Raw genomic sequence first — 19,425 nt, forward strand, 5'->3', positions numbered from 1 at the left:
CGTTCTCCAGGCTGATCTCGAACTCCTGACCTCCAGCCATCCTCCCACGTTGACTTCCCAAAGCGCTCATTACAGGCATGAGCCACCAGACACTCGTCAGGCCTGAGGGGCAGGCCCTGCACAGAGCTGGTCCCGGGGATTGGGAGGAGGGGACAGTTTAGACATTCTGAGGTCAGCTCTGCTGAGGGGGGAAGGTAGCTTGTTTTCAGGGTTCAGATAGAGGACAGACAGTGACATCAGGCCAAGGACGCCACCCCTGTTGCCCTACTGACTTGGATGTGGTCAGCAGAGAAGTGGGATCCGGTGAGGTCTGGGCCGCGTTTGCCTGTTCTACATCCTCTTTTTCTTTTTCTTTTTTTTTTGAGAGAGAGTCTCGCTGTGTCACCCAGGCTGCAGTGCGATGGCACGATGTTGGCTCACTGCAGCCTCCGCCTCCTGGGTTCAAGTGATTCTCCTGCCTCAGCCTCCCGAGTAGCTGGGACTACAGGCGCCCGCCACCACTCCCAGTTAATTTTTGTATTTTTAGTAGAGATGGGGTTTCACCATATTGGCCAGGCTGGTCTCGAACTCCTGACCTTGTGATCCGCCTGCCTCTGCCTTCCAAAGTGCTGGGATTACAGGTGTGAACCACCGTGCCCAGCCTACATCCTCTGTTTCTGACTTTGTGGTATTCAGTACTAGAGAAAGAGAGGAGAGGGCTGGCTGCCAGCGTGTTCCTCACTCAGTGTCCTAAGCAAAGCTCCCCCATCCCCCTAACCAGCCTTCCTCCCTGTGACAGGCAGTGGGTCATTTGCATCTTAGTCACAGGTCTGAACCTTCTTGCCTCGGGCTGGGATGTGCCCCTGGGTTCACCCCTGTCTCAGGAGATACTGGGTCCTCCCATCTGCTCCAACAAGGATCTCCTGGCCCCACTGGCCAGGTGTACAACCTGCCCTGGCAGTTGACCTGTCATCAGCAAGTTATCTGTCTTTTCCGCCAGGAGTCCCCGCCATGTGTCAGGGCTTGTGCTAGGCCTGGGGGCACAGCTGTACAGCACACTGGTCCCGGATCCCTTTGGGGGCCTAGGAGCTGAGCCCAGCCCTTCTCTTTGCAGTCTGGCCCCACCTTGGACATACCGGTTCTCTCCATCTTCAATGACATCAGCCAGGACTGGGCATTTTGTCAGCTGGGTGTGGTATGAACGGGAGGTGACCCTGCTGAAGCGATGGATCCAGGACCTGTACACAAGAGTGGTGCTGAGGATTGGCAGTGCCCACTTCTATGCCATTGTGGTCAGTGTGGCCAGGAGCAGGCAGGACGGGTGAGTGGGCACAGCTGCTGAACAGCACGGGACCCTCAGATTCCACCCACAGCCTGTCTCCTGGGGTGGGACGGTGGGGGGCCTTACCCTGCCCTGGGGGCTGTGCCGTGTGTAGGGGGATAGGTGGCCTGATCTACCCCACTGGGATGTCGTTCTTCCCGTCTGGCTGGCAAGCCCCTGAGCCCCATGCTGCGGGTTATGTGAGGGTGTGCCCGATAGCAGAGCCCCTCCTCATGCCCCGACCTGCCACCCTCTCCCCATATCTCCTATGTCTGCAGTGGGTGAATGGTGTCCACACGCTAGACCATGAAAGGGGCTACCTCCCCTTCGAGGCCGACATCAGCAGCCTGTTCCCGGTGGGGCACCTGCCCTCCTGCCTCTGCATCACTGTCACCATCAACAGCACGCTCACCCCCCCACCCTGCCACCAGGGACCATCCATACGTGACCGACACGTCCAAGTGGGTACCATCCTGCCTCCACTACACGCACCCACCTTCCCGCCCCACCCTGTGGTCTTCCTGCTAGGGACAGGGTGGCCTTCCCAGAGAGGAGGCCCTGATCTGGGGAGGCATGTGACCTGAGGGCAAAAGACCCATGGCAAGGGCCCAGCGAACCACAGTCCTCTCGCCCTAGGTATCCCAAGGGTTACTTTGTCCAGAACACAGACTTTGACTTCTTCAACTATGCAGGACTGCAGCAGTCTGTGCTTCTGTACATGACACCAGTTACCTGCATTGATGACATCAACATCACCACCGGCGTGGAGTGACACAGTGGTGACGACTTCTGGTAGGATCCTCCCTCAGCGGGGCCCCGAGTGGCTCTGTTTGTTCCCTGTTTGGAAAGCTCTCCCAGGAAAAAGGTTCTCCCAGCATCTCTAAACCTTCACTGGTTCCCGTCCACCTACGAAGCTAAAATCCAGGCTGTCTGAGCGGGCGCGGGCTCTCGAGATCACTCATGTGGTTGATCTTGCTTGGAGAAGAGGGGTCTGGCCTAACGTCACATAGCTCAGTGTGGCAGTCCTGTCCCTTCCCCACGGTGCTGCTCTCACTCTAGCTCCCGTTGCTACATATCGTGCTCAAGGAACAGGCAGCTTTGGAGTGCCGGGTGCGGTGGCTCACGCCTGTCATGCCAGCTCTTTGTAAGGAGGACTTGGTAGGAGGATCACTTCAGGCCAAGAGTTCAAGACCAGCCTGGGCAACATAGCGAGACCATCACCCCCCAAAATTAAAAAATTTGCCAGGCATGGTGATGTGTGCCGGTAGTCCCAGCTACTGAGGCAGGAGAATCAGTTGAGCGTGGGAGGTCAAGGGTGCAGTGAGCTGTGACCGCGTCACTGCACTCTGGTCTGGGCAACAGAGGGAGACCCTGTCTTTTTTATTTGTATTTGTTTTTGAGCTGGAGTCTCACTCTGTAGGAGCCCAGACTGGAGGACACTGGTGCACTCTTGGGTTCACTGCCACCTCCGCCTCCCAAGTTCAAGTGATTCTCCTGCCTCAGCCTCCCGAGTAGCAGGGATTACAGGCACCTTCCACTGTGTCCACCTAATTTTTGTGGTTTTTTTTTTAGTAGAGACGGGGTTTCACCATGTAGGCCTGGTTGGTCTTGAACTCTTGACCTCAGATGACTCACCTGCCTCGGCCTCGCAAAGTGCAAGGATTACAGGTGTGAGCTACCATGGCTGACTGGGATACCCTGTTTTTAGGGGAAAAAAATTTATTTATTTATTTATTTGTTTTTAATATATCTTTTTCCTTTTGTGAGATGAGGCTTTAGACTGTCGCCCAGGCTGGATGGCAGTGGTGCGATGATTGACAGCTCTTTTGGGACCGCAGTTGTAAGTTTCAAAGAATTTAGGCTGGGTGTGGTGGCTAATGCCTGTCATCCCAGTACTTTGGGAGGCCATGGTGGGCAGATTGCTTGAGCTCAAAGGTTTGAGACCAGCCTGGGCAACATAGTGAGACCCTGTTTCAAAAAGAATAAATAATTTAAATAAATAAAGAATTTAAATAAGAATCACACAGCAAAGGTGATGCAGCATAGAGCAATTTATTGTAACGGGAAAAGTATTTTGCAAGTGAAGTGCAGAATAGCCTGGGCACAGTTTCTCACACCTGTAATCCCAGCACTTTGGGAGGCTGAGGTGGGTGGATGACCTGAGGCCAGGAGTTCTAGACCAGCCTGGCCAACGTGGTGAAGCCCCATCTCAAACTCTGTCTCCAAAAAAAAAAAAAAAAAAAAAGGACAATGAGTGGCAGCACACACCTGTAATCCCAGCTACTTGGAAGACTGAGGCAGAAGAATCGTTTGAACCCGGGAGGGGGAGGTTACAGTGAGCCAAGATCGCCCCACTGCACTGCTGGGCATGGTGGCAGGTGCCTGTAACTGCAGCAACTGGGGAGGCTGAGGAAGGAGAATAGCTTGAACTCAGTGGTCACAGGTTGCAGTGAGCCGAGATGGAGTCACTGCACTCCAGCAATCCTGAGGAGACTTAAGAACTAAACATAGTATGATCTCCTGCATGAGATCTTGGGACAGGAAAAGGACATTAGGGTAAATAGTAAAAGAATCTGAATCAAGATGAACCTTAGTTAATAATAATGTATCAGTATTGGTTTATTGGGACCGGGGATGGTGGCTCACATCCTAGCACTTTGGGAGGCTAAGATGAGAAGATCTTGAGGTCCGGAGTGTGAGACTAGCCTGGGCAACATAGCGAGACTACATCTCTCCAGATTTTTTTTTTCTTTTAGTTAGTCAGGCATGGTGGTATGCACTTACAGTCCCAGCTGCTAGGGAGGCTGAGGAGAGAGAATTGCTTGAGCCCAGGAGTTTGACGCTGCAGTGAGGTGTGACTGTGCCACTGTGCTCCAGCCTGGTCCAATTTTTCATTAAAAAAAAATTTTTTTTTTGAGATGGGGTTTTGCCCTTGTTGCCCAGGCTGGAGTGCAATGGCGAGATCTCGGCTCACTGCAACCTCCGCCTCCTGGTTTCAAGTGATTCTTCTGCGTCAGCCTCCCGAGTAGCTGAGATTACAAGCATGCCCCACCACGTCCGGCTAATTTTGTATTTTTAGGAGAGACACGGTTTCTCCATGTTGGTCAGGCTGGTCTTGAACTCCCAACCTCAGGTGATCCGCCTGCCTCAGCTTCCCAAAGTGTTGTGATTATAGGCGTGAGCCACCGTTGGAGTTGGAGTCTTGCTCTGTCACCCCGGCTGGAGTGCAGTAGTGTGATCTCTGTTCATTGCAACCTCCGCCTCCTGGGCACAACTAGTATTTTACAATCTGTTAGGAATTCAAATGTTTTTCAAACGATCTATCTACATATTTAAATACATTTGAAATACAAACTTTTAAAATCATATTATGAAACATTAAGTAATATTCTACATTATTAGGCCAGGGACGGTGGTTTATGCCTGTAATCCCAGCACTTTGGAAAGTCAAGGCGGGCAGATTGCTTGAGCTCAGGAATTTGACACCCCCCTGGGCAACACAGCAAGACCCTGTCTCCACAAAAATAGAAAAATGAGCTGGGCATGGTGGTGTGTGGCTGTAGTCCCACCTGTTTGGGAGGCTGAGGTGGGAGGATCACTTGAGCCCAGGAATTTGAGGCAGCAGGGAAGCATGATTAAGCCATTGCACTCCAGCCTGGGAGACAGAGTAAGACCCCGTCCCACCCCCCAAAAAAGTTAACATCATTGTATAATTGTGCTCCAAATTATTAGCAAAATGAAAGAAAATTAAGTATTATTTAAAAATAGGCCTTCACAGAGAGGAGGCCCTGGATCTGGGGAGGCAAGTGAGCTGAGGCCAAAAGACCCATGGCAAGGGCCCAGTGAACCACAGTCCTCCCACCCTAGGTATCCCACGGGTTACTTTGTCCAGAACACAGACTTTGACTTCTTCAACTACGCGGGACTGCAGCGGTCTGTGCTTCTGTACATGACACCAACTACCTATATCGATGACATCACCATCACCACTGGCGTGGAGTGACACAGTGGTGACGGCTTCTGGTAGGATCCTCCCTCAGCGGGGCTCAGGGTGGCTCTGTTTGTTCCCTATTTGGAAAGCTCTCCCAGGAAAAAGGTTCTCCCAGCATCTCTAAACCTTCACTGGTTCCCATCCACCTACGAAGCTAAAATCCAGGCTGTCTGAGCGGGCACGGGCTCTCGAGATCACTCATGTGGTTGATCTCGCTTGGAGAAGAGGGGTCTGGCCTAACGTCACATAGCTCAGGGTGGCAGTCCTGTCCCTTCCCCATGGTGCTGCTCTCACTCTAGCTCCCGTTGCTACATATCGTGCTCAAGGAACAGGCAGCTTTGGAGTGCCGGGTGCGGTGGCTCACGCCTGTCATGCCAGCTCTTTGTAAGGAGGACTTGGTAGGAGGATCACTTCAGGCCAAGAGTTCAAGACCAGCCTGGGCAACATAGCGAGACCATCACCCCCCAAAATTAAAAAATTTGCCAGGCATGGTGATGTGTGCCGGTAGTCCCAGCTACTGAGGCAGGAGAATCAGATGAGCGTGGGAGGTCAAGGGTGCAGTGAGCTGTGACCGCGTCACTGCACTCTGGTCTGGGCAACAGAGGGAGACCTTGTCTTTTTTATTTGTATTTGTTTTTGAGCTGGAGTCTCACTCTGTAGGAGCCCAGACTGGAGGACACTGGTGCACTCTTGGGTTCACTGCAACCTCTGCCTCCCAAGTTCAAGTGATTCTCCTGCCTCAGCCTCCCGAGTAGCTGGGATTACAGGTACCTTCCACCTCATCCAGCTAATTTTTGTATTTTTTTTAAGTAGAGACAGGGTTTCACCATGTAGGCCTGGTTGGTCTTGAACTCCTGACCTCCGATTACTCAGCTGCCTCGGCCTCCCAAAGTGCAAGGATTACAGGTGTGAGCCACCGTGCATGACTGGGATACCCTGTCTTTAAGAAAAAAAAAAAATTTAATTTTTTTTTTTTAAACATATCTTTTTCGTTTTGTGAGATGAAGCCTTAGACTGTCGCCCAGGCTGGATGGTAGTGGTGCAATGATTGACAGCTGTTTTGGTGCTGCAGTTGTAAGTTTCAAAGAATTTAGGCTGAGTGTGGTGGCTAATGCCTGTCATCCCAGCACTTTGGGAGGCCATGGTGAGCGGATCGCTTGAGCTCAAAAGTTCGAGACCAGCCTGGGCGACATAGTGAGATCCTGTTTCAAAAAGAATAAATAATTTAAATAAATAATTTAAATAAGAATCACACAGCAAAGGTGATGCAGCATAGAGCAATTTATTGTAAAGGGAAAAATATTTTGCAAGTGAAGTGCAGAATAGCCCGGGCACAGTGGCTTATACCTGTAATCCCAGCACTTTCTGAGGCCGAGGCGGGTGGATCACTTGAGCTCAGGAGTTCAAACCAGCCTGGACAACATTAGGTGGGTGTGGTGGCATGTGCTTGTAATCCTAGTACTAGGGAGGTTGAGATGGGAGAATTGCTTGAACCCAGGAGGTGGAGGTTGCAGTGAGCTGAGATTGCAACATTCAAGTATGTAATCCCAGGTGCTTGGGAAGCTGAGACAGCTTGGGTGACAGAGTGAGATCCCATCTCAAAAAACACAGTGAAGTAAAAAATACGCGCTTCACCCTGAGAGAGAATTCAGGGCAGGCTGCTGGTAAGGATGAGAGAGCGCTGATTATCAGTGGGGAAACTCCCTTTTTGGGAGTCTTCCATGATGAATTCCTAAGGGGCTGGGAGAGGTGTTACTCTAATTACATTCTGGGTCGTCTTCTGGCTGCACATGGGTTGTAGCTGTACATGCTTGTTCACACATCACACGTCTCAGTGCCGTGGTTGGCACTTCCGAAGGACACGGTCACTTCCTTGACTACCTACTCTGCCTCAAGATCATAGCCTGTTGCAGCTCCAAACTCCTGGCTCAAGCAATCCTCCCTCTTCAGCCTCCCAAGTACCTGGGGTTGCTGGGACTACAGGCAAGCACCACCATGCCCAGCTAATTATTGTTATTTTTAGGGAAGATGTGGTTTCCCTGTGTTACCCAGGCTGGTCTTGAACTGCTGGGCTCAAGCCATCCTCCCACTTCAGCCTCCCTGTGTTGGTGTGTTGGGATTACAGGTGTGACCACTGTGCCTGGCCAAAAGCATGTTTTTTTTGTTTTGTTTTGTTTTTTGAGACAGTCTTGTGCTGTGACCCAGGATGGAGTGGTGCAGTGGCACGATCTTGGCTCACTGCAACCTCTGCCTCTCAGGTTCGAACAGTTCTCCTGCCTCAGCCTCCCAAGTAGCTGGGATTACAGACGTGTTCCACCATGCCCGTCTAATTTTTGTATTTTTAGTAGAGATGGGGTTTCGCCATGTTGACCAGGCTGGTCTTGAACTCCTGACCTCCCAGAGTGCTGGGATTACAGGCATGAGCTACGGTACTTGGCCCCAAAAAATGTTTTTTTTTAAATTCAGAAAAACACGCTGGGAGCAGTGGCTTATGCCTGCAATCCCAGCACCTTGGGAGGCTGAGGCAGGTGGATCACCTGAGATCAGGAGTTCGAGACCAGCCTGGCCAACATGGCGAAACCCCATCTCTACCAAAAATACAAAAATTCAGCAGGTGTGGTTGTGCATGTTTATAATCCCAGGTACTCAGGAGGCTGAGGCAGGAAAATCAACTGAACTCCAGAGATGGAGGTTGCAGTGAGCCGAGATCACGGCACTACAGTCCATCCTGGGTGACAGAGTGAGACTGTGTCTCAGAAAAAGAAAAAAGAAAAAAAAAGCAACAGAAGCAAATGGCTGCCTGCGAGTGGCCGCTGTGGGGCATTCCCATTTGTGTGACCCAGGCTGTGTCCCTCCCTAAGCCCTGGTCTCTCTTGCCTCCTGTAGGGCTGGTGAATTACCAGATCTCCATCAAGTGCAGTAACCAGTTCAAGTTGGAAGTGCATCTTTTGGATGCAGAAAACAAAGCTGTGGCCAATGGGCCAGGACCCAGGGCCAGCTGAAGGTGCCACTTGCCAGCCTCCTGTGAACGGACTGGATGCATGAACACCCCGCCTACCTGTACTCGTGGGAGGTAATGGTGGTTCGGGATTGCTTAAGGGAGGTCTTTTGCCCCCTCTGGCAGCCCTGGCTTCAGCAGGAGCCCGGGACAGGTGAACGGGCAGGCGCAGTCCTCTGAGCTCTCTGATGTTTCCCACCTTTGGCGGGAGGCCCAGATGTTTTTTTCCTTTTTTGAGATGGTGTCTGTCACCCAGGTTATAGTGCACTGGCCTGATCACAGCTCACTGCACCCTTGAGCTCCCAGGCAGCAGCAATCCTCCTACCTTGGCCTCCTGAGTAGCTGGGACTGTAGGCACATGCTACCATGCCTGGCTAATTAAAACAATTTTATTATAGTCCAGGCAAATAATCCCAGCCCTTTGGGAGGCTGAGGTGGACAGATCACTTGAGGCCAGGAGTTTGAGACCAGCCTGGCCAACATGGTGAAGCACCATCTCTACTGAAATATGAAAATTTGCTGGGCATCTGTAATCCCAGCTACTCGGGAGGCTGAGGCAGGAGAATTGCTTGAACCTGGGAGGCAGAGGCTGTGGTGAGTTGAGATCACGCCAGTGCGCTTCATCCTGGGCGACAGAGTGAGACTGTCTCAAAACAAAATGTTTTTTGTAGAGTTGGGGTCTCACTCTGTTGCCCAGGCTGGTCTTGAACTGGACTCAAGTGAGCCTCCTGCCTTAGCCTCCCAAAGCATGGGGATTCCAGGCATGAGCCACCTCGTCTGGTCAAGGAGAAGGCCCGATTTTGAAGGGCAGGTCCCAGGGTCAGCCAGGAAAGGGCAGAGCCTCTGATTGCTGCTTCTCTGCTTGCAGGCCCAGAGGCGGCTGCTGGGGTGCACTGGGGGTCTTCCTGCTGCAGGGCAGGCCAGGCCAGATGGGGCTCAGGCTGTCGGGGTGGTCGCACCTGGCGCTTTGGTGTCATAGGTGTGGCTGACTGCACACACGTCACTGGGTCCTTTTTCTGACTTCCACACACTCCCTGTAGGGGATCCACGCTGTGGCTGTCACCGAGAGCCAGTTCCTCATAAATGGGAAACTTTTCTATTTCCACGGAGTCAGCAAGCATGAGGATGTAGACATGCACTGGGGCTCCTGGGTCCTCGTGGGGGCTGCCTCTGGTCACCTTCCACTTTCGCCTTCCTTGTGTCCCGCAGTTCAGGGCAATGAGGCAAATGAGCTTCCCTGTGGCAGCTCAGGGTGATGAGGCAAATGGCTCCAAACCACCCCACAGTGGAGCCGGTGGTTGGACTGGAGAGGGGGCTCATAGGGTGGCTCTCCAGGGTCCTGGTTGTTGGAGGAAGTGCAGCTTCGACAGGGACGGGTCACTGGGCTCTGCTGTCCCCTGGATCCGAGGGAAGGACTTCGACTGTCTGCTGCTGGTGAAGGACTTCAACCTGCTTCGCTGGCTTGGTGCCAACGCCTTCTGCACCAGCCACTATCCCTGCACAGAGGAGATGCTGCAGATGCGTGACCGGTATGGGATTGTGGTCATTGATGAATGTCCTGCTGTGGGCGTGGTGCTGCTATGAGTCCCCACCACACAGCTGCTCCACCTGGCCAGCCTGCAGGCCACATCGTGACCCTCTGTCCCTTCCCTCCTGGACCCCTGGCAGCTCTTCAGCAACGTGTCTATGCATCACTACATGTGGGTGATGGAAGAACTGGTGCACAGAGACCAGAATCAGCCCGCCGTGATGATGTGGTCTGGCCAAGGAGCCTGCGCCCTACCTGGAATCTGCCGACTACTACATCAAGTGAGCGCCCCCTGCCTGCCCTGGGCTGGATTGGGAAGGAGACCCTGGCAGGTGGCAAATGGGTGGGCATGTGCTATGCGAGATCAGTGTCCCGTCCCAGCCCAATGGGAGGGCCATCCATACCCAGACAGTTCAGGGAACCAGATATCTACCTACCCAAATTGTGGTTTTCTTTTTCTGTTTTTGAGAGAGAGTTTTGCTGTGTCGCCCAGGCTGGAGGACAGTGGTGAGATTTTGGCTCACTACAACCTCGGCCTCCTGGGTTCAAGTAATTCTTCTGCCTCAGCCTTCTGAGTAGCTGGGATTACAGGCATGCATGAGTGCATGCACTTGGCTTGTTTTGTTTTTGAAACAGGGTCTCACTCCGGTTGCCCAGGCTGGAGTACAGTGGCATGATCTTGGTTCACTGCAGCCTCGACTTCCCAGGCTCAGGTGACCTTTCTGCCTCAGCCTCCCAAATAGCTGAGATTATAGATGTGTGCCACCATGCCCAGCTAACTTTTGCTTTTTTTTTTTTTTTGACAAAGGCTTGCTCTGTTGCCCAGGCTGGAGTGCAGTGGTATGATCTCAGCTCATTGCAACCTTAACCTTGCAGGTTCAAGCGATTCTCCTGCCTTAGCCTCCCAAGTAGCTGGGACTACAGGCACGTGCCACCACACCTGGCTAATTTTTGTATTTCTAGTAGAGGTGAAGTTTCACCATGTTGGCCAGGATGGTCTCCATCTCTTGACCTTGTGATCCGCCTGCCTTGATCTTCCAAAGTTCTGGGATTACAGGTGTGAGCTACTGTGCCCAGCCAACTTGCATTTTTTAGTAGAGACAGGGTTTCACCATGTTGGCCAGGCTGGTCTTAGTGTACTGACCTCAGGTGCCTGCCTTGGCCTCCCAGAGTGTTGGGAATATAGGGTGACCAACTGTGCGCGGTTAATTTTTGTATTTTTAGTAGAGATGGGGTTTCACCATGTTGGCCAAGCTGGCCTCGAACTCCTGGCCTTCAGTGATGTGCCTGCCTCAGGCTCCCAAAGTGCTGGGATTACAGGTGCGAGCCACCATGCCCACCCCCCTTTTCTTCCTTACAATCATGCAGTTCTAACTCATCGTTCAGAGGTGGAGTTTTCATTTGTGGTAGAGGCAACAAAGGTTGTAGAAATGCTCCTTGAGGCAGATGCCACACCCCAATTTCATGCAGTGCTTTGGGCTGAGCCAAGTCTGCAGCAGGCGGAAGGCTCTTGAGATGTCATCCCAGCCTGGGCAAAGGACAATTCAGGGCACAGGGGGCACAGGAGTGTGCTCAGCAGGACTGGGTGGACATGCCCTTTGTTGGGAAGGTGAAGAGTACAGCCTTCCAGGAGCGGGTGCCTGAGGCTTCCGGATAGGCTTCTTTGGGAGGTGGTCAGAGGAGATGCCTGTTTTCCAGGGCAGGAATTGGAGGGAGCACCCAGGCTGGAGAGGTTCAGTCAGGCTGTCACAAGGCTTTGAAGCTTGCCATCTGAGAGCCTGGCTGTTGGAGAGCATGGGTTTGGAGCTTGAGGCTAGGGGGTTCTGTTCTGTCCAGTGCCAGCCACAGCCTTTGGATGGGCAGAGCAATGATTGGGGGAGGGTGTAAAAGAAAAATGAAGTGAGGAAAGAGAAGAGGAAAACAGGCTTCAACAAGAGTCTAGGCCGAGTGCGGTGGCTCACGCCTATAATCCCAGCACTTTGGGAGGCCGAGGTAGGTGGATCATCTGAGCTCAGGAGTTTGAGACCAGCCTGGTCAACAGATAGTGAAACCCTGTCTTTACTAAAAATAGAAAAATTATCCAGGTGTGGTGGGGGACGCCTGTAATCCCAGCCACTTGGGAGGCTGAGGCAGGAGAGTCTTGAACCTGGGAGATGGAAGTTGCAGTGAGTCAAGATTGTGCCATTGTACTCCAGCCTGGGCAACAAGAGTGAAACGCCATCTCAAAAACAACAAAAAACAGGCCAGGTGTGGTGGCTCACATTTGTAATCCCAGTCCTTTGCAAGGCCAAGGCAGAAGGATTGCTTGAACCCAGGAGTTTCAGACCACCCTGGGCAATATAGCAAGACCCCATTTTTACAAAAAATTAAAAATTAGCTGGACATGGTGGCATGTCCCTGTAGTCCCAGCTACTCAGGAAGCTTAGGCAGGAGGATTGCCTGAGCCCAGGAGATCGAGGCAGCAGTGAGCTATGGTCGTGCCACTGCACTCCAGCCTGGGCAATAGAATGAGACCCTGTCTCTAAAAACAAAAACAACAGTAAGAAAATGGGACCATCACTCACAGCACCTCTGCCTCTGTCCTCCCTACTTGAATGAGGAGCAGGGCGTCTCAGTTGCTCAGAGCAGCCCTTGAATGAGCCCCAGCTATTTCTGGGGTCCTCAGACGAAACCTCCCATGGCCAGGTCATACCCAACACGGGCCTCCTCCCCTGTTCTGGCCACCACTTGGAGATGCTGAATGACAGAGGCTCGGGCTTCGGGTGTTCCTGGCAAAGCCTCACCCCCGAGGCCCCACAGCTCAGACCCGGTCCTTGATTCACACGGCCCCACTTCTGGCCTCTTTTTCCCTTACGACCAATTTTTCCTGAAGATCGCTGGATCCCTCATTCAGGTGGAGTGCTGCAGGGTGACACTTTTTCTAGGGCTGACCCAGGGCTGCAGAGTCCCAGTGTCACAGGCAGGCCTTGCCTGAGCCTCTACCTGAGCCCCTGCTCCTCCTCTCCCACAGGGAGGTGGGAGGTTGCAGTGAGGTGAGTTCAGGCCACTGCCCTCCAGCCTGGGCAACAGAGCGAGACTTTGTATCAAAAAAAAAAAAAAAAGGGGGGGGGCACGGAGGCAGTGTAGACAGCTCAGGGCATGGACTAAGGTGCCTCATTGCCACCTTCTTGCCTGGCACTCAGATGTCATTCCACCAGGCCCACGAGGCCTCCGGGGAAAGCCATGTTAATGGCTAAGACCAAGGGGGTTGCCCTCAACCAGCAGTCACTGCAGGAGCTGCAGAGCATCGGGCGGCCCACCCCCTTCTCCATGCTGCCTCCTGGGAGGTGAGCCTGGGTGCCTGGAGCCCGGGGTGGCCTGGCTCCCCAGCCCAACTCTTCCTCTCTTCAGCCTCCTGTTCTCAGGTGACGTGAGCTGTGTGTGGGACTATAGGCACAGCGTGGAGCAGTATGGTGCCCTGGATGGCACTGCATGCTCCAGCGTCTACTGGCAGATCTGCCAGGTGTGGGTGCTACTGCAGGCATAGCAGGCCTAGGTCCTCCCGCACCTGCCCCCAATTAAAATGGGCGTGGGAGGAGGTTGCTGCGTGTTTCCTGCCCCAGCCTGGCTCCCTCATTGCTGGGCTTTCTGGGGCTGGCTTATGGGGATGGTCAGGGACTGGAGAGGCAGAGCGGGGTCTCCTGTAATCCCAGCACTTTGGAAGGACAAAGTGGGAGGATGCTTGAGGCCAGGAGTTTGAGACCAGCCTGGGCAACACAGGGAGACCCCGTCTCTACAGATAGTAAAATAGCCCAGCATGGTGGCCCATGCATATAGTCTCAGCTGCTTGTAAGGCTGAGGTGAGAGGATCACTTGTGCCTAGGAACAGAGGCTGCAGTGAGCTATGATCACACCACTGCATTCCAGCCTGGACAAGAGTGAGACCCAGTCTCTAAGAAACTAAAAATAAAAAATTAAAAAAAAAAACTGGAAGTGGAGAAAACTGGGTAAGGGCAGTGAGAGTCATAGATGGGAAGGGAAGAGGGGGCTCCCACCGCAGCCTCTGCCCTGTCCAGGCCCCATCCCCTTAAACAGGGTATCACAGTGACCTCCTAGGCCAGGAGCGGTGACTCATGCCTATAATCCTAGCACTTTTGGAGGCTTGGGCAACATAGCAAGACCCGAGCTACCACATTAAAAAGAAAGAAAGAAAAAAAAAAGCTAGCCATACTGGGTGGGTGATTCACACCGGTAATCCCAGCACTTTGGGAGGCTCAGGTAGGGGGATGACCTGAGGTCAGGAGTTCTAGACCAACCTGGCCAACATGGTGAAACCCCATCTCAAACTCTGTCTCGAAAAGAAAAAAAAAAAAAAGCAATGAGTGGCGGCACACACCTGTAATCCCAGCTACTTGGGAGGCTGAGTCAGGGGAATCATTTGAACCCAGGAGGCGGAGGTTGCAGTGAGCCAAGATCGCCTCACTGCACTCCAGCCTGGGTGGCAGAGGGAGACTCCCTCTTAAAAAAAAAAAAATTAGCTGGGCATGGTGGCAGGTTCCTGTAATCCCAGCAATTTGGGAGGCTGAGGCAAGAGAATAGCTTGAACTCAGTGGTCAGAGGTTGCAGTGAACCGAGATGGAGTCACTCACTGCACTCCAGCAATCCTGAAGAGACTTAAGAACTAAACATAGTATGGTCTCCTGGATGAGATCTTGGGACAGGAAAAGGTCATTAGGGTAAATAGTAAAGAAATCTGAATCAGGACGAACCTTAGTTAATAATAATGTATCAGTATTGGTGTATTGGGACCGGGGATGGTGGCTCACATCCTAGCACTTTGGGAGGCTAAGGTGGGAAGATCTTGAGGTCAGGAGTATGAGACTAGCCTGGGCAACATAGCGAGACTGCATCTCTCTAAATTTTTTTTTTTCTTTTAGTTAGTCAGCATGGTGGTATGCACTTATAGTCCCAGCTGCTAGGGAGGCTGAGGAGGGAGAATTGCTTGAGCCCAGGAGTTTGAGGCTGCAGTGAGCTGTGACTATGCCACTGTGCTCCACCCTGGTCAGTAGGGCAAGACCCCTTATCTCCAAAAAGTTTTTCATGAAAAAAAAATTTTCTTTTTTGAGATGGGGTTTTGCTCTTGTTGCCCAGGCTGGAGTGCAATGGCGCGATCTCGGCTCACTGCAACCTCCGCCTCCTGGTTTCAAGTGATTCTTCTGCATCAGCCTCCTGAGTAGCTGGGATTATAGGCATTGTGCCACCACGTCCAGCTAATTTTGTATTGTTAGTAGAGACAGGGTTTCTCCATGTTGGTCAGGCTGGTCTTGAACTCCCGACCATTAGGTGATCCACCTGCCTCGGCCTCCCAAAGTGCTGGGATTATAGGCGTGAGCCACTGTGCCTGGTCAGAAGCCAACCTTTTACTTATGTATGCAGATGTGTGTCACTATATGTTTATCTATATCTGAATCTGTGTATCTCTCCTACTGGTTCTGCTTCTCTGGTTTGAATCCTAACACAACTATTTTTTTTGAGCTGGTGTCTTGCTCTGTCACCCAGGCTGGAGTGCAGCAGTTTGATCTCTGTTCATTGCAACCTCCGCCTCCTGGGCACAACTAGTATTTTATAATCTGTTAGGAATTCAAATGTTTTTCAAAAGATCAAACTACATATGTAAATACATTTCAAATACAAACTTTAAAAATCATACTATGAAGCATTAAGTAAGATTCTGCATTATTAGGCCAGGGACAGTGGTTTACGCCTATAATCCCAGCACTTTGGGAAGCCAAGGCGGGCAGGTTTCTTGAGCTCAGGAGTTTGAGACCCCCCTGGGCAATATAGAAAGACCCTATCTCCACAAATATAGAAAAATGAGCTGGGCATGGTGGTGTGTGCCTGTAGTCCCAGCTGTTTGGGAGGCTGAGGTGGGAGGATCACTTGAGCCCAGGAATTTGAGGCAGCAGGGAAGCATGATTAAGCCATTGCAGTCCAGCCTGGGTGACAGAGTAAGACCCTGTCCCACCCCCCAAAAAAAGTTAACATCATTGTATAATTGTATTCTAAATTACTAGCAAAATGAAAGAAAATTTAAGTGTTATTTAAAAATAGGCAAGGTGCAGTGGCTCGTGCCTACAATCGCAGCACTCTGGGAGGGCAAAGCAGGTGGATCACTTGAGGTCAGGATTTCGATACCAGCCTGGCCAACATGGTGAAACCCCATTTCTACTAAAATTGCAAAAGTTTGCCCGGTGTGGTGGCACGTGCCTGTAATCCCAGCTACTCAGAAGGCTGAGGCAGGAGAATTGCTTGAACCCAGGAGGCGAACGTTGCAGTGAGCTGAGATGGCGCCACTGCCCTCCAGCCAGGGTGAAGGAGCAAGACTCCATCTCAAAAATAAATTAATAAATAAATAGCTAAACAGTTGGTTCAAATGGACATAAAGATGGAAATAACAGACACTGGGAACTCCACAGGTGGGGAGGGAAGGAAGGGAAAGGGTTGAAAAACTGCTCATTGTGTACTATGGTCAGTGTTTGGGTGATGGGTTCAATGGAAGCCCAAACCTTAGCATTTTGCAGTGTACTCATGGAACACACCTGCACATGTGCCCCATGAACCTAAAGTTTAATACAATAAAAATAATAAACTTAGTGCAATAGACAATTGTAGACATTTAATCATAAAACACAAGATAAAATAGCACTGTTTTTTTTTTTTTTTTTCTGAGGCAGTCTCATTCTGTCACCCAGGCTGGAGTGCAGTGGTGAGATCTCAGTTCACTGCAACCTCCATCTCCTGAACTCAAGCAATTCTCGTGCCTCAGCCTCCTCGGTAACTGGGATTACAGGCGCACATGGTCCGCCTCCTGGGTTCAAGCGATTCTCTTGCCTCAACCTCCTGAGTAGCTGGGATTAGAGGCACCCACCACCATGCCCGGCCAATTTTTGTATGTTTAGTGGAGACAAGGTTTCATGATGTTGGCCAGGCTGGTCTTGACCTCCTGACCTCAGGTGATCCACCAGCCTCGGCCTTCCATAGTGCTGGGATTACAAGCATTAGTCACCATGCCTGGCCAAATATTTTTCTTTAATTCCTTCATCTTTAAATAATCCCATTTCATTTTGATGACTTTGAGATTATATGACAGAATTCTTGGGGGAAAAGTTAGGACTGTAATCTTTTTATTGACAGCAAGCAGTGTGTTTTGCTCCAAAAAAATCATTCTGCTTTCTTTTGATCTTTCGGTTTCATTATGTATAAATGGGTTTTTTTTTTGTTTTTTTTTTTTTGTTTTTTTTTTTTTTTTGAGACAGGGTCTCACTCTGTTGCCCAGGCTGGAGTGCAGTGGCGTGATCGTGGCTCACTGTAACCTCTGCCTCTTGGGTTGAAGTGATCCTCCTGGCTCAGCCTCCTGAGTAGCTGGGATTACAGGTGCACACCAACACGCCCATTGAATGTATTTTTAGTAGAGATGGGTTTCAGCATGTTTGCTGGGCTGGTCTCAAACTCCTAACCTCAAGTGATCAGCCTGTCTTGGCCTCCCAAAGTGCTGGAATTACAGGTGTGGGCCATTGCGCCTGACCTAGATGTAGATTTTAATCGATTCCCCAAATCAGTTTCAATTCTGTCATGCTCATTATCTGCTTCTTCAAAAAGTCTTTGAACCAGAGTTAAGAATATTATTAGTACATCAGTAGCTGGTTCGAGGTGGCTCAGGTATGTAATCCCAGCACTTTGCCGGGCCAAGATGGATGGATCACCTGTCAGGAGTTCGAAACCAGCCTGGCCAACATGGCGAAAACCCGTCTCTACTAAAAATACAAAAATTAGCCGGGCATGGTGGCAGGTGCCTGTCATCTCAGCCACTTGGAAGCTGAGGCATGAAAGTCGCTTGAACCCGGGAGACGGGTTGCAGTGAGCTGAGACTGTGCCACTGCACTCCTGCCTGGGCGACAGAGGGAGACTCCCCTCCATCTCAAAAAAAAAAAGTTATTATCGCATCAGATGCTCTGCTTTGTCAGTGTTATCTTCTGACTCTTGAAGATAGTAAAGTATAGAAGTGTGAAATATGGAAAAATTATTATTATTATTATTATTTGAGGCAGAGTCTCTTGCTCTGTTACCCATACTGGAATGCAGTGGTGAGATCTTGGCTCACTGCAGCCTCCGCCTGCTGAGTTCAAGTGATTCTCCCTCCCGAGTAACTGGGATTACAGGCTTGTGCCACCACAGCTGGGTAATTTTTGCGTTTTTCATAGAGACGGGGTTTTGCCATGTTGGCCAGGCTGGTCTTGAACTTCAAACGTCAAATGATTCACCTGCCTTTGTCTCCCAAAGTGCTGGGATTACAGGTATGAGCCACTGCACTCAGACTGGAAAAATTATTTTTAAATTAATTAAGTATATCCTTGTTCAATTTGGAATTTTAGTGAATCAAAAAACTCCATGAATAGTCTCAATACAAAATAATTCAGATTTCAGATTCAGGCCAAAACAATAGTATTACACCAACAAAAATACCAGTATTTCCATATTTAAAGCGAGCACAGCAGGCTGTGTGCGGTGGCTCATGCCTGTAATCCCAAGACTTTGGGAGGCAGTGGTGGACGGGTCACTTGAGGCCAGGGGTTTGACACTAGCCTAGCCACTATGGTGAAACCCTGTGTCTACTAAAAATACAAAAGTTAGATGGGCACTTTGGCAAGTGCTTGTAATCCCAGCTACTCAGAAAGCTGAAATTTGAAAATCACTTGAATCCAAGAGCGGAGGATGCAGTGAGGTGCGAGCTGCGATGGCACCACTGCACTCCAGCCTGAGAGACAGAGTGAGACTCTGTCTCAAAAAAAAAAAAAAAAAAAAGCACAGTGCATAAGGATATTGGAAAACCAGAATGCTGGAGACCAAGGTAGAAGGAGTAGGGTGGAACATAAACAGAATACATTCTCAATGAATGCTTCTTGAATAACTCCATGATATTTTAGAGAATTACCGCATCTGCCCTAAAACAGACCTAAAGCTAATGAGTTCGTTCCCTTGCTCTATCTATGAACTAATTGATGTTTTTTTCCTGAGAGCTACTGTGTGGCCACATGGGCATTCCTGAGTGAAGACTAGCTATGGGCAGCATTCTACTAGGGTTTTGTTCTTTCCTTTTGTTTTGTTTTGTTTGTTTGTTTTGAGACGGAGTCTCGCTCTGTCACTCAGGCTGGAGTGCAGTGGCTCAATCTCAGCTCACTGCAAGCTCCGCCTCCCAGGTTCATGCCATCCTCCTGCCTCAGCCTCCCGAGTACCTGGGACTACAGACACCTACCACCATACCTGGCTAATTTTTTGTATTTTCAGTAGAGACGGGATTTCGCCATGTTAGCCAGGATGGTCTCACTCTTCTGACCTCGTGATCCGCCCACCTCAGCTTCCCAAAGTGCTGGGATTACAGGCGTGAGCCACCGTGCCCAACCGGGTTTTGTTCTTTCTTAATTTTTTTTTTTCAGAGACAGGTCTAACTATGTTGCCCATACTGGAATGCAGTGGTGTAAACATAGTGTACTATAGCCTTGAACTCCTGGGCTCAAATAATCATCCTGCCTCAGCCTCCTGGATAGCTGGGGCTGTATCATCATGCCTAG

The 19,425-nt window shown here is 50.8% G+C and overlaps 2 protein-coding genes across 16 annotated transcripts in view; both read left to right on the forward strand.

The window, feature by feature from the left end:
- The window catches only part of LOC105480646 (immunoglobulin lambda-1 light chain-like), a 73,328-nt gene that overhangs the window by 42,517 nt on the left and 11,386 nt on the right, over window positions 1–19,425 (forward strand).
- Window positions 1–19,425, forward strand: part of LOC105480773 (putative inactive beta-glucuronidase protein GUSBP11) — a 29,253-nt gene that overhangs the window by 947 nt on the left and 8,881 nt on the right. For 2 of the 15 annotated variants that reach the window (XR_011613914.1, XR_011613915.1), the window contains exons 2-6: window positions 1,094–1,300; window positions 1,579–1,761; window positions 1,937–2,092; window positions 2,873–3,140; window positions 5,168–5,824. Coding sequence is in view for 3 of the 15 variants with exons in the window: in XM_071080093.1 (XP_070936194.1) it covers window positions 1,094–1,300; window positions 1,937–2,072 (343 nt within the window). In the remaining 12 variants the exon portion in view is untranslated. Of the gene's footprint in view, window positions 1–1,093; window positions 1,301–1,578; window positions 1,762–1,936; window positions 2,847–2,872; window positions 3,141–5,167; window positions 6,059–8,177; window positions 8,365–8,907; window positions 10,099–19,425 lie in introns of those variants that run through there. The other 13 variants (XR_011613918.1, XR_011613911.1, XR_011613920.1 and 10 more) reach the window with 12 other exon arrangements.

Source organism: Macaca nemestrina, chromosome 15, assembly GCF_043159975.1.
Source record: "Macaca nemestrina isolate mMacNem1 chromosome 15, mMacNem.hap1, whole genome shotgun sequence".
Classification (NCBI taxonomy): domain Eukaryota; kingdom Metazoa; phylum Chordata; class Mammalia; order Primates; family Cercopithecidae; genus Macaca; species Macaca nemestrina.